The sequence below is a fragment of the Paralichthys olivaceus genome, chromosome 1, assembly GCF_024713975.1.
Source record: "Paralichthys olivaceus isolate ysfri-2021 chromosome 1, ASM2471397v2, whole genome shotgun sequence".
NCBI classification, from domain to species: Eukaryota; Metazoa; Chordata; class Actinopteri; order Pleuronectiformes; family Paralichthyidae; genus Paralichthys; species Paralichthys olivaceus.
This window is the reverse complement of record NC_091093.1, coordinates 20,080,540-20,093,904: the sequence shown is the minus strand read 5'-3', so window position 1 is coordinate 20,093,904 and position 13,365 is coordinate 20,080,540. Positions and strand designations below refer to the sequence as shown.

The window sequence follows — 13,365 nt, the reverse complement described above, 5'->3', positions numbered from 1 at the left end:
TTGGTGCAACTTGATTGAATTTAAGGGGACTGTTTGGTTTTGGCAGAGGTAAGTGCTCTACTGACTGCCATTCTAGTTTCTTTTAATGATGCGCAAATGATCATTACTGCTTTTGTTTCTAGCCACCTTAATGGTCTGTATTTATTTAGCACTTCTCTATTCTTGATCTGAGTGGCTTCACAATTTTGCCATTCAACCATTCATACAAACATTCATTGCATCTATGTGCAGCACCTTCTCTATCATGTGTCAACAATCCTACACTGTTGGTTCAGATGTCAGGGGCAATTTGGGGTTCCGTATCTCATTCCGCTTGTAGAGGGCAATTTTCCCATAATAAAGTTTTAGGCTTAAGAAAATAAAAATAAAGATGCACCGTCATTGACTTCTATAAAACCCCTGCGGGCAAACTTTAATGATCATATAGATACACTTTGCAAGTCTTTCTATTTTCTTTCGAGTGTAAATTTCATCATAAAAGAGGAAAAGAGAAAGTGAAAGCAAAAGATAACATAAAGAGTCCTCTCTCATTCACACACTGCCGCACCCAGTCCAATAAAATTTCAGCAGGCAAGCTCTGAAGATTTAATTTTCTTGCTTTTCTCTTATGAGTGATTGATTTCCTCCGTGAACCAAACATGAGCAGTGTAAGTTCAAGGAGCATCCGACCAGCGAAACTTTTTGAATCTCATGAGGGTTGTGTGTACAGGGTTCTGCTCTTTTTTTTAAAACAGACACAGTGAAACTCTTCCAGCCTTTGTAAAGAAGCGGAAGACCTTCAATAATTCCTGTGCACAAAAACTGGTAATGAAAACGGGATTGCTGAAGGAAAACACATCTAACGCGAATAGGATTGAGGTAAATGTTTACCCATCAATTGTTTTATGGCTGATACATGCAGAAGTAAAATTAATTTTACACAGAATACACGAAAACTGATTGTCAACTGAAATTTAACAGCGAGTCGTCATTAATTGTTTTTTTGTGGCAAATCGAATAGTTTTGACAAGCGGACCGATTGGAGGAGGTTGGATGTTAATGTTTGCATTTTTTCAGTGTAGCCTACTCTTGCTAGATTTTCCACTTTCCACATTATCCTACTCTCAGCATAATCTAGAGAACCCTCATCTAACCGGACCAACAAGTCCCGGCCATTAAGCCAAAAAAAAGCAAAATCCCTTCAGGAAAACGCATAATGATAAGCAGGAAGATTCATATATGATAATCTTATTTTTACAAAAAAAAATATAAACCAACCAACAAACGGACAGACATAAAAACATGACCTCCTTCGTGGAGGTAAAAACTAAAAAAATCATCCATCAACAGCTGAAGCATTAATTTAAAGGTAAGCAGATGTAGGGCACATGGACATGTTTTGTCTTTCACTTGTCCTTCAGCCAGCTCCTTCTTTTGTCTCTTCTCTAATCATATATGTATTAATATATACAGTATGTCCAGCATATAATCACACAGAGGGAGGATTACATTTATTCCCCTGGATATCCATTCTGCCATCCACTACTCCTCATTATCATTCATTTGTATTAGCAGCTGAAATGAAATCCTCCTGCCAATAAAAACCTCCTCCTCCTGGCAGAGACAAAGTGAAATTCAGAGGAACAAGTTGTGCTGTTGTGCATGTAGAAATTAAATGAATTACGACAAACATGACATCAGGCCTCCTTTGTAAAAAGAAATCGAAACATACAGTCTCCATCAGTTTCATCGTGTTGCCCGACTCAGTTGTGCAAACAATCACAAAATGAATGAGGTTTGTGATGTCTGTTGTTGGATGGGATGGATGATAAACTGTGATGCTCTACTACTATTGTCATGTGCAGAATCCCCAGTGATCCGTTCATCTGAAATAACAAATGTTTAACATGAAAAACTTTATCATCAATCAGTCAGCACTGCATGAATTTGAACTCATTAACAGAATAGACTTTCATGAGAGCAAGAAAAAACAACAGAAAAAACTGGCTAAAGGTAACACTGAGGCCATTTGTCAAACACAGTGGTAAAATATGATTGATTCAAAATAAAATATTTTAACACTGACACACTGGAGCAGCACATTCTAAAATGAGATTAAAATATGGTGTTATATTTTACTTTCACACTGTGCACCTTGATGACTTGCCTCTGTTTTGTTACTCTAATCCTCTGGCTTCACAGTTTGCACCAAAGCTGTTTCTAATTTTATCATTGTCCCAGTTCATTCGAGGTTCAAGTTGAAGTGGTGCGAAGAGAACATTTCATTGATAGCAAAGGACAAAATCCAAGAATCATCTTAGTGAGGCTGGGAATCGTCTGAATCTGCAGTGTTCTTTCTTTCAGTTTAATCTAGTTACACAGAGTGACCTAGTTCTGTGTTATAAATGAGGCACACACAGCAAATGTACAAGCACATGTGCACACTGTGGAGCAGGTGTGTATCACCAGGATGCCCACAGGAGACTATCACTGTTCTCCTTTTACCATCTGACTTTTAGAAGATGGGGGAGCTCAGCATGTGTTTGAGTCAATCGTTGTGTCTGTAGTGTGTGTGTGTGCGCAAATATGCGGAGGAAGAGAGATGAGGAGCGACATCTCAGGGTAACATGGGGAGGGGTGAGGCTCCAGCTATTCTCTGGTTGGTAATGAGTAGCATGTCACCTGTAACTCTTCTCCAGCTCCTCACCATAAAGATCCTTTAAACATCCCCAGTGCTATAGAGCAGTAAAACAACCTGATTATACAGAACACTTTCTAAATGGGCTTTGTGGTGATACTATTATGTTGTCATGTTCCTTCTGTTCATCTTTGTTTCCGCCTTACCCACACAGGAACATTTAATCAGACAAGCAATGAAAGTAATGACAAATACATTTTTGCATGAGAATAAATGCATTAGCTTAAATGTAACCCCAATTATTATTCTTGAATTGACTGAAAGAGCTATACAATGGGTATTCCTTTGTATATTAAAACAAATCTCCAATGTGTTAGTTTCTTAGTTGATGCAGATACAATAACACTGTTTTTATACCTAACCTAAGAGGATAGCAATGGAGTCCATGCACACCACAGTTAATATGCACCTTCATACATTTTTTTATGTTCTATGTTTAATATTTTTTATGATGTTTACAAATAACACCAGTTTCAGTAATCTCCCTTTTCAATACACTCGAAAAATGTTTAATCTACTGAAGCAATTTAATTTGCAAATGCTCTGGCAACCATTACCACTCATCTCCCACTGGATTATAATTTGTTAATATTTACAAGATTCCAGTTTTTTGGGGGGGCTATTAACTAAACAAGAAAATCCTTCCCACTACAGTAACTACAGTACATACCTCAACCCAACAGTCCTCCTATGAAACCACGTTTAATTTCACTAGATCCAGATTTTTTAATCTAAACTTAACTGCACACAAAAATATCAGTCCTTAAAACAGGCCTGATTTTTCTCATCAAGAACCATGAACTATTGTCTGAGAAATCAACTAAACTGTTGAATAACGCCCCAGTGTTAAAGTAAATTAAAAAAACAATCCTGGATCTGCTCCCTGATTTAAAGCTAATGTAGCTTGATAACACATCCACTTAGTTTTGTGGTGATGCTGCAAAAAGGTGATCTCAGATGCTAGTATAAAGATAAAAGCAGGTCTGTTGCACATCGTGTTTAATTGAATGTGGACATTGAAAAACAACATCCATGTTCTTCTGTTTCACACACAGCTCACCTGCTCCTGAGCCCATCTCTGTCTGTCTTCAGGGGAACGTGGATGCGCCTTGATCGCCCTCTGGAGGTCAGGGTTGTTGTGGTGCATGGAGGGGAGATTCAGAGACTTGGGCCTGCTGTCGTGCCGATGGTGAGCTGGTGGGTAGGGGGCTGGGTCAGGCTTGGCATGCGAGTAGTCGCTCGGTGGGGGGTCCTGCACCAGCTCCTCTGGGCTTTGGTCGGTACCGCTGCTTAGACTCCCCATGCTCATACTCATCTTGATCTCAGCAACAATTTGGTCAATGTCCTCCTCTGCCTCCTCCCCCGTCTCCCCCTCTACCACCACCACTTTACGGCCACGGTAGGGAGAGACTCGCACTGAGTTCCCATTGTCCTCTGGGGCATAGTAGTCTCCGGTGTAGGCCTTTCCGTGTCTCTCCTCCTCGTCACCTTCCTCATCTTCCTCCTCATTAGGGCAGTACTCCTCGCTCTCTGCCTCCTCCTCCTCACCTGGGTTGTGCAGGGGGTCTTGCAGGGAGGGTTTGTTGTGGTGATGGTCCAGGATGGGTTCCGGCCTCCCGTTGTATATCTGCTCATCTGGATCTTGTTCTACCACTTCACAGCGAACCTCCCCCTCTTCCTCACCCCAGTCCTCAACCCTGTGCCTCTCTCGATCAGCCCACTGCTCCTGCCTGATCTGGTCCTCTCCTCTCCACTCCTCCCCTTCATTCTCATCACCCTCTCTCCACTCTTCCCTAACCTCCTCCTCCTCTTCTCTCCATTCCTCCCTAGCCTCTTCCTCCTCTTCTCTCCACTCTTCCCTCACTGCTCCCTCCTCCGCCTCATCTTCCACCCATTCTTCCTCTCTTACCTCTCCCTCACCCTCTCCCTCCTCAGCCCAACCTTCCACAGCCTCCTGGCATTCATCTGTCTGGGGTCCGATGGGCTGCGTGGTGCTGGCGCAGTCCCCCTGGCTGTGGCTCTGGCTGTGGTTGCAGTCTCCCTGGCTGCTACAGTCCATACCTTCCAGGTAGCTGTCGTCCTCTGGACAGTAGCGAATGTAGTAAGTCACCCCCTCGTCTTCCTCTGCCAGACCTGGAGTGTTTATGGTCACAAACAGACATGTTCCTTAATATATTTGGGTTGTCATCACTGAGTCATATTTGATGCTCCATTAATCTCAAACCACTTAACAACACTGGGAGGCATGGTTTGCAAGTTTGTTTCCATGTGGGATTTGACATGCGCTTTAAAAGAAAAAGAAAAAAGTGTAGATGCAGAATAATAACATGAAAGTGGAGGAAATGCTTCAATGCTTACAATAATGAAGATTGTTGACATCACACTCACCTTCATCATAGTCTTCCTCGTCATCTGAGGTGTTGTTGATATAGTCAGAGCTGGAGTCATCATCCAGGCTGTCAGCTCCACCGTGGAAGTCTGCATGGTGGTGGTTGTCTTGTTTACATTCGTGCTCATGTTCGTGCTCATGTTCTGGCGTAGAGTGTGTTACTGGCTGATCCTCCCGTTCTGCGTCTGGTTGGCTGCTGTACGGCTTCACCTCCACCTCTGCATCCACATCCACATCCACATCCACATCTGAATGACTGCGACCCACGCCTTGGGACTCGGCAGAGGAATATTGCGCCTTACAGGAACGGGGGAGAGGTTTCGGATCACGCCGCACTTTGGGGTAGCGAACTGGGCGTTGTCGAGGGGGGAGGGGTTTCAGGTCACATGGCTCTGTGGGACGAGGGGCAGGACAGGAGACAGGACCTGGAGCAGCCATTATGCTTCCTCCACTCGTCCCAGGCCTCTTCCTGTGAGCCATGATTGGCGGCTTACAGGCCATGCATTTTTAATGGTTTGATCCTGGGAAAGAGATGGAGACACAGGGGCACAGCTTTAGAGCAACATCAAATACAACTATTAATCCACCCATGCAAACGCATACACAAGAGACCGTGCAATAGAATTGAATTAAATAAGGGCGAGAGCTTTCAAGCTTTAAAGAGCAAAAAGTATAACTGTGTGTTTCAGCAGAATAGTGATACCACCCCTCATCAAAATGGCAAATACAGATTTCCTTTCCTTTCCCTTTACCTACAGAACACAAAGTACATCCTTAAAAACACTGTCCTCCATTTCCCTGACTCTTTCTCTAAATTCTGCAAACAACTGCAACATATTATCCATGCCTAATAAACCAATCTATTCCTGTAACTGAGCATGTTCCTGGTTCACTTTATTCATAGTCAGAGAAATGCTCTTGTGCCTACTTAGCACAACTTTGGCTTCAAATACACAACAGTTTGCTAATATATTGCACAGGTTTAACTTTCGAACGACGCACACAAAGAGGAGAGTCTTTCTAAGCATGCAAGCTTCACATAAACCTAAAGGGACAACACAAAGAATCAATAGTTTAATCAAGGTCATCTTCACATGTGCACTGATACAACTGGGTTTGCAAATGATCAGCTAAAGCAAGGCTATTATTGATTCTCCAGTAGCTTAGTGAGTGAGAATGGTCACCCTGGGAGACAATGAAGGCCAGTCCTATAAAAGAGCGAGTTAAATAGGTGAGAAGACAGAAACGTTTCTGTGGCTAGCGCTTAGACAAATGTATCTGATGAAATAAGTGAGTGAGGAAATAAGTTGCTCTGAAATGTCAATAACTAAACAGTAAAAAATAAAAGCTATAGGCTTTCCAGCAAGAAATTCATGTGCCATCTCAAGAGGGAATAAAAACTTGAAAGTCAGCAGTTAGAAAACTTGGTGACAGCTCTACATAGTAGCTTTTCATATGAACTTGTATACTTGTTAGAGATACAGTTTGCAAGGAAATAGTATTACTTAACTTACTTTCCCCAGTACAAATAGGTTCTCAAATAAGATAAAGGTATCCTACAAATCATGAATGAAGAAAAGAGGAAGAAAGAAACAAACACACATAGATTACAGAACTATACCAACTAGAGTACATTTCTATTAGCTGCACTGCATTTTAAGTTCAGAGTATGTGTTTACGGTATATCTTTCACCAGGTGTGCCCTTGGTGCCCTGTCGTCCATTTTGTCCCTGTCCCAGCTCTGTTGTGCCACCCAGTTGCCATGAACAACTGTCCTCAGAGGGATCCTGTTGCTGCTTTCCCCTATTTTACTTCCCCGTAATTACATTTTCCATCACCAGTGATTACACTGCTTAATTAACTCTGCACAACCTAGTACAACCTAGTACAACACACACACACACACACACACACACACACACACACACACACACACTGTCAGTTGTTCATCAGGTAGCCAAGTCAGATCACCAGCTGATGCACTGACACAATTATTTAGTCATAAACACTAATAATTACGCAGAGACACATGGGCACCTATGATCAACGCACCTGACAAAATATAGAAAAAGACACATCAGGACTGTCTGTCTTACCTCAGGTCCTGAGCTGGGATGTAGTATACAATAGCACTGGCATCTGCTGTCACAACGGCCCTCCCTCCCTCTCATTGCTCCTCCCTTCCCCCACCAGCTGCTACACAGCATGTGCCTCCCTGACTCCACCCTGCTCCTTCCTCCACATTATATTCCAGCATCCTCCTGCAGAGACCAAGCCCCGCCTCGTCCAATTCCCCCAGGGCTGAGGGTAAGGATTGGTAACTATGGGTAACTGCATCCCCTGGGAACTGATACCCTTTGACCCTCTCTTTGTTGGCTTCCATACATACAAGAGCCCTTGTTTTCTGCAACGGTGTTGACCGACTGTTGACACATCTGTGTTTCATATCTGCGTATTATTTTTCAAATTTTTCCTGAATGCTACCACAGCTGCCAAGTAAATTTGGAGAACCTAAAAGTCCCCAGCCAGGTGGCTTTTCCCAAATCTGCTCTGTCTGGCATGTATTTCAGATTTGACTGTCTTTATTGAATTTGCATGCATTTGTACATAAATGTTAAAATGCAATAATGACAAGATCTGCTCCACCTGCTAAAGACTATTAGAACAGAATCAGAATATTCTATGTCATACAGAAAGTAAGACCATGCTTATACACAGAGGATAACTGCACTCATGACGTTTGCCTATTTTGCCTTTTACCAACAAATCCACAACCCGACTTCAACTGAAACATCTTGTAAACTACATTTTAGCAAAGCATACAAACATTATAGTCATGACTTTGCATTCATGCTCCACCGCATTTGTCATTACAGGTAGAATCCTAATTATTATGAGCCACAAACCTATAATCAGCAACGCTGCTCAACACAACATCCCTACTTTGGATATAATATACTTTTGAAAACCCTCTAAGCCAGCAGCTGACAGCCTGGTGCCATCAGCCCATAACCACACAACAGGTGGCTCTAGTCATTTGAAGACAGCGGCTGTCGATGTTGAACTGTCATAGAGTGAAGTAAGAACCTTCCTCACAGAATCTGTTATATCGCCTTCTGCAGCACAGTTTCTCTGCATGTTTCACCTCAGTACGAGTGTTTTCTATTCATCTTCAACAGGCAAAGCACCACGGTGACACCAATTTGATTTGACATTTATTACAGTGATGCCTCTGCCATGGTATTGGGAGTTTAATTCAGACTGGTTATGTTCTCTGCAGTCAGCTGGCCTTCAGCTAGAATCTCAGTGGTTTTGTAACATGAAAGCAACGTTAGCTGCAATCGGCCTTCGTCACCAACAGTTCATATTGGCTTTGATTGTGACTTTTGAAACACCCTAAACCAAACTTCTTCATCTGTTCACATATCAGATACATTCTATGATTTAAGTAAGTTTCTGAGGTAAATTCAATTCCAAGGAAATCTTTTATATTGTATCTCAGTAATTTTAATCAGAGATTCACAGGGTTCTGAGGGTTATTTTTTCTTTTTTTATCTTTCAACTTCCCACACTTGCTATTGATTTGCATGTTGCATAAAAGTTTTTAATATATATATATATATATATATATATATATATATATATATATATATATATATAATGGCATCCCGTTCAGGAAACTAAACCTTTGAATATATGGAATGAAACCTTGGATATATTGAATGAAGTCTGAATATATTGAATGAAACCTTGAATATATGGAATAAAACCTTGAATATATGGAATGAAGTCTGAATATATTGAATGAAACCTTGAATATATGGAATAAAACCTTGAATATATTGAATGAAGTCTGAATATATTGAATGAAATCTTGAATATATGGATTGAAACTTGACTGACGTCAGACTTCACCGCAGTGTCTGCAGCCATCTTGTGTAACGTGTGGATGCTATAGCTAAAAGTGAGTGACAATGAGTTAGTCCGCTCACAATCTCGTTGCAGCAATATTAAACTATATAGATTTTATATGGGTTTATCTCTCACCCTAACTCTAACCTGATCCGGAACAGGTTAGCCGCTCAGCATAAGTTACCATGGTGATCTACCTTGATATGAAGTAAACAAGCTTCTTAAGACTGGAAACCCTGAACTAAACCTCAGGTTACCCTGATAACAAATCACAGGGCCCTGTCTCCTATGGATCTCTTTGCTTGGAAGCCTGCCTGCATTCTTAGACTTGCTACAAATTTTCTATTTCAAATCTTATAACACCTTGAGTCCAGCCTTTTTGAAAACAAATACAAAAAATGACGCTATTCTCTTCTACAGTATGCTCCTCCAAGATCTCTAATTACACTTGGTCACAGATGGTATTTTAAAAGACTGTATCTGAGGGAGTCCCCTCCAGGCAGGTTGTTTCTCTCCCTACTGCTTAATGTACACAGAGATATGCTCCAGCCTCATGCGAACCTGAATAGAAATGAGTAGGCTAAAGAAAATGACGCACAAAAAGAAATCAGAATCCAGCCGGACCAATCACTGTGTACCTCTTTCTATGCACACACAATATCTTTCTCCTACATACTGCACTGAAAGGAAGGAACTGATTCAGGCCATTATATTCATCACTAAGAAAGGCTTCTCTCTTACACACACACACACACACACACACACACACACATACACACACACACACACACACACACACACACACACACACACACACACACACACAGACAGACAGTACTAACAGCAGCACACCAACCTGTCTGCAGTATCTAAATTGTCTGTTTCAAGCTATAGCTGGGGACCACTTGTGCATTCTGTCGTCTCAACTATTTAGTGTGTCTGTGTGTGTGTGTGTGCCTTAAAGAACGGCTAAGGAGAGTGAAGGTAAGACGAGTAGTCCAGAAACAGCTGATGGTTCGGTCAGAGTACAGGTCTTGGGAATACTTATGTCTATCTGGAAGGGAGGAGTGATGACAGCATGAAAGAACAGTGAAGAAAGAGGAGCCTCAGTCAGACTCCAACAATTCTGCTTCAGTCTTCTTTACATGCAATGAGACAGAAATCAGTGTCTCTATTGAGTCATTTGGCACATGTACAAACAAATCCTATTAGGGTGACAAAATCACTGAGATCCCCAACACTCAGATACGTGGACGAGTGAAACGATGACATAGCAATGGCCTGTGACATTTCTGCCTTCATTAAAATATTTTCCGACTCATTTTTTTGACACGCTTGAGGCTCAGCTGTTTGCAATGAGGAGCATCCATATGAGAGCACTGTGGAGTAGCAGTGTAAAGAGTGGGTGTGGAGGCAGAGGCTCACTGGAAAGGTTAAACATCGTGTTCTCTCTTGTTCAAGTTCATTTCAGTAATGATACATCCTGTAGGCAAAAAGGCAGCTGCAGTTGGCACACTGTTAACTGCAGCGTTAGGTGGATCACTGGCCTTTCAATGTTACTGACCCAAGAGTGTCACCCTCTGATATATTTTCAGACATAAATGATAAATTCTCCGCACATTCTGCAAAAGATGCAGGCTGATTTCCGTTCAAAATCAGGGGTCCGTGCAAAAACAAATGTGACACCAGTTCTGAGTCAGTATTTGGGCCAAATGATCAGATCCTGAAAAAAGCAACTTACCCCCATCTGCCTCAATTACATGGCTCATTATGCTATAAATTCAGTTTTGTTTTGTTTTGTTTGTAGATAGGAGCACTGTGTCAGCCACAGTGTGAAAAATATTAATTCAGGCATTATCTGTTTTGGTCAAGCTCTGCTGTGACCTATAACCGGGAAAGAAGAAATCCTTGGTCACTGATAACGAAACAGCCATCCTGTGTCCTGAGGTAGCTGCAACGTTTCCTAATGTCTAATGTACCATACTGATATTCTTTTTTTTTTCAGAGAAGCAACCAAAAGGAATTGAGAAGCACATCCAAGCATGATGAGGAGAATCAGAATTTCTGAGACACTTTAAAAAAAATTCCATGATCCATGAAGTAATCACTGCTTCATTCGATCTTGTAAAGATTACATCTGTATAACTAATTAAACTACCCTCACAACGCTTCCACGTCATTAAACACACAGCGTATTGATAAATTGTGTAATAACCTGACCATGCCGAGTTATGTGGCTTGTAAATAACAGAATAAAAGCACCATCAGAGAGAGACAGAGCGAGAAAATTAGTTTCCTCTCAGCTGTCTCATTGAGATGCAGCGTTTGTTCTCCTTACAGCCTCCCACTCGCTTCAGGACGACAACAAGGGTGCGAAGCGGGAGACAGGAAGAGAGGCAGAGCAGAGACTTGGTGAGCTGCACAAATGGCACAGGACCACAGAACACGCCGCTCGCTCCCCCGCCATTCCGCCTGCCAATGTCCATCTCGCCACTTCAGGCACAACGCCACGGACACACCCTCCTCCTTCACCCTTGACTGTTACCATGGCAACCCTTTGTTTTCCAGTGCAGTCTCTTGGGGGTGGACCATCTCAGCCAATCATCAAATAACCCCCTCTACAGAGCAAACACACACACATGCTTGCACCTATTATTTATTTATTTAGCAGTTTTGGAAACATAACAAACAGCATCACTTTGGGTGTAAAGAGTAAATTTGCTCCTGCAAAACAAATGAAGGCAGAATGAATCCAGCAGATGGACATTTTCTTCAGTGCTTTGCTCATAGCTTAACGAACAGAAGCAACATATGAGCCCCCACAAAGATTCACTGTGGTGTGAAACAGGATACAAGACACGACTAAGAACAATAAAACAGACATTAAGGAAGTAAACAAAGAAATGTTTACCCAATTACATTGTTTTGCTTTGTTGACATTTGCCTTTTTTTGTTTTGTTTTTGGAAGTTCCTAGGGGGGCCCACCAACTGTTTTACCATTAAAATGTTTAACATATTTGTACCTTCAAAAGTAATAACGTTCCATCAGCTGTACTTAGCTGTGCTAATTAGCAAATGTTGACAAACCCTGATGGTGAACACGCTACCTGCTTCTGTACTTGATACCATGGCTCCACACCACGATCAAAATAATCAATGTGATTGCATGTGATGGTTACAGCTTCTGACACAGTGACCTAAAATGTATGATAAGATACTCATTCTCGCTCACTATACACTTTAACAATAAACACCAACACTAATCGCAAGTTATTAGGACCTGAACAGTGCTAGTTTACTTTGGATTTGTTTGATAGGAATTTTGATATTTTTAATTCTCATTCAAATGTCAGACTGAATATTTTTTGGAATTAAGTTTATTGCTCTTTGAAAGGTTGAACTTTCATGATGGTGCTAGAATATTATCATTATACCAGTGGTTTAAAATGGTTTCACAATTATGACAATATTATCATTTATCGTAACAATTTCTGGGACAAAATATCATCCTTAAAAATGTGTTATTGTGACAGGCCTACCTTAATATTTTATTAATGCACCAGGTTGGATGTTTCATTGTTCAGTTTACAGCTTTAAGAATTAATTCCATTTCCAGGTAACATTGGTATTGTACAATTAAATATCCTGAACTGAATCAATATTTGAACAAAGCAAATTGAACCCACCTTAGTTAAGAAATTACCAATGCATATGGGAACTGTAAAGAAGAGGTATAATAGGTGTAGTAACACAGTGAAAAATGTTGATGCACGTAAATTATATACTGGTGCACCTAAATGAAAAAGTTAGACGCATCAGTTCAACTAATGTAAAAAAATATGTCTGAAACCCTGATATCAGCTGAATAAAACGTGACAGTAAAGTTTGCTTTTTTAAAACATGCTCCATGTGACTACTAGATAAAAAGAAAGAAGAAATTATCAACCAGGTTAACTCACAGTGCCAACACATATTTCAGTTTGTGGGCTCTGAGCCTGGCCAGGTGGTCCATGGGGTTAGGTTGGCCTACATCTGAAGAAGCAACATGAAACATTCTGTAAAGTTTGCCTGGGCGACAAGCCCAGCTTGCAGAGAGCTAAACACAGCTAAATGTCCCCAGAGGGACACACATACTGGGACAATTGCACAGGCTTTAATTGAAGCTGTCAACTGGCCTTGGTTACTGATGAGGGCAAGTGAAAGCAAGACAGATAAAAAAGCATTACATTTTTAGTATCTGTAAAATCATGAACTTGAGGTAAAACAGTATAAGCAGCTTAGATGTCGCACTAACACCAATTCATTGTTTGCACCCCTACCAAAAACATCAACATATTAGCAGCAGCAGGAAAAAAAATGTTTTGGGATGCAACAACAAATCCTCCAG

At 41.3% G+C, this 13,365-nt stretch overlaps 1 protein-coding gene across 4 annotated transcripts in view; it reads right to left on the bottom strand.

Moving 5' to 3' along the window:
• Positions 1 to 13,365, bottom strand: part of apba2b (amyloid beta (A4) precursor protein-binding, family A, member 2b) — a 283,847-nt gene that overhangs the window by 19,452 nt on the left and 251,030 nt on the right. For 3 of the 4 annotated variants that reach the window (XM_069524695.1, XM_069524690.1, XM_069524707.1), the window contains 2 exons: positions 5,066 to 5,587; positions 3,738 to 4,810 (listed from right to left, as the gene is read on the bottom strand). In XM_069524695.1, the coding sequence (XP_069380796.1) occupies positions 3,738 to 4,810; positions 5,066 to 5,567 (1,575 nt within the window). In that variant the 5' untranslated portion in view covers positions 5,568 to 5,587. Of the gene's footprint in view, positions 1 to 3,737; positions 4,811 to 5,065; positions 5,588 to 7,162; positions 7,182 to 13,365 lie in introns of those variants that run through there. The other variant, XM_069524704.1, reaches the window with a different exon arrangement.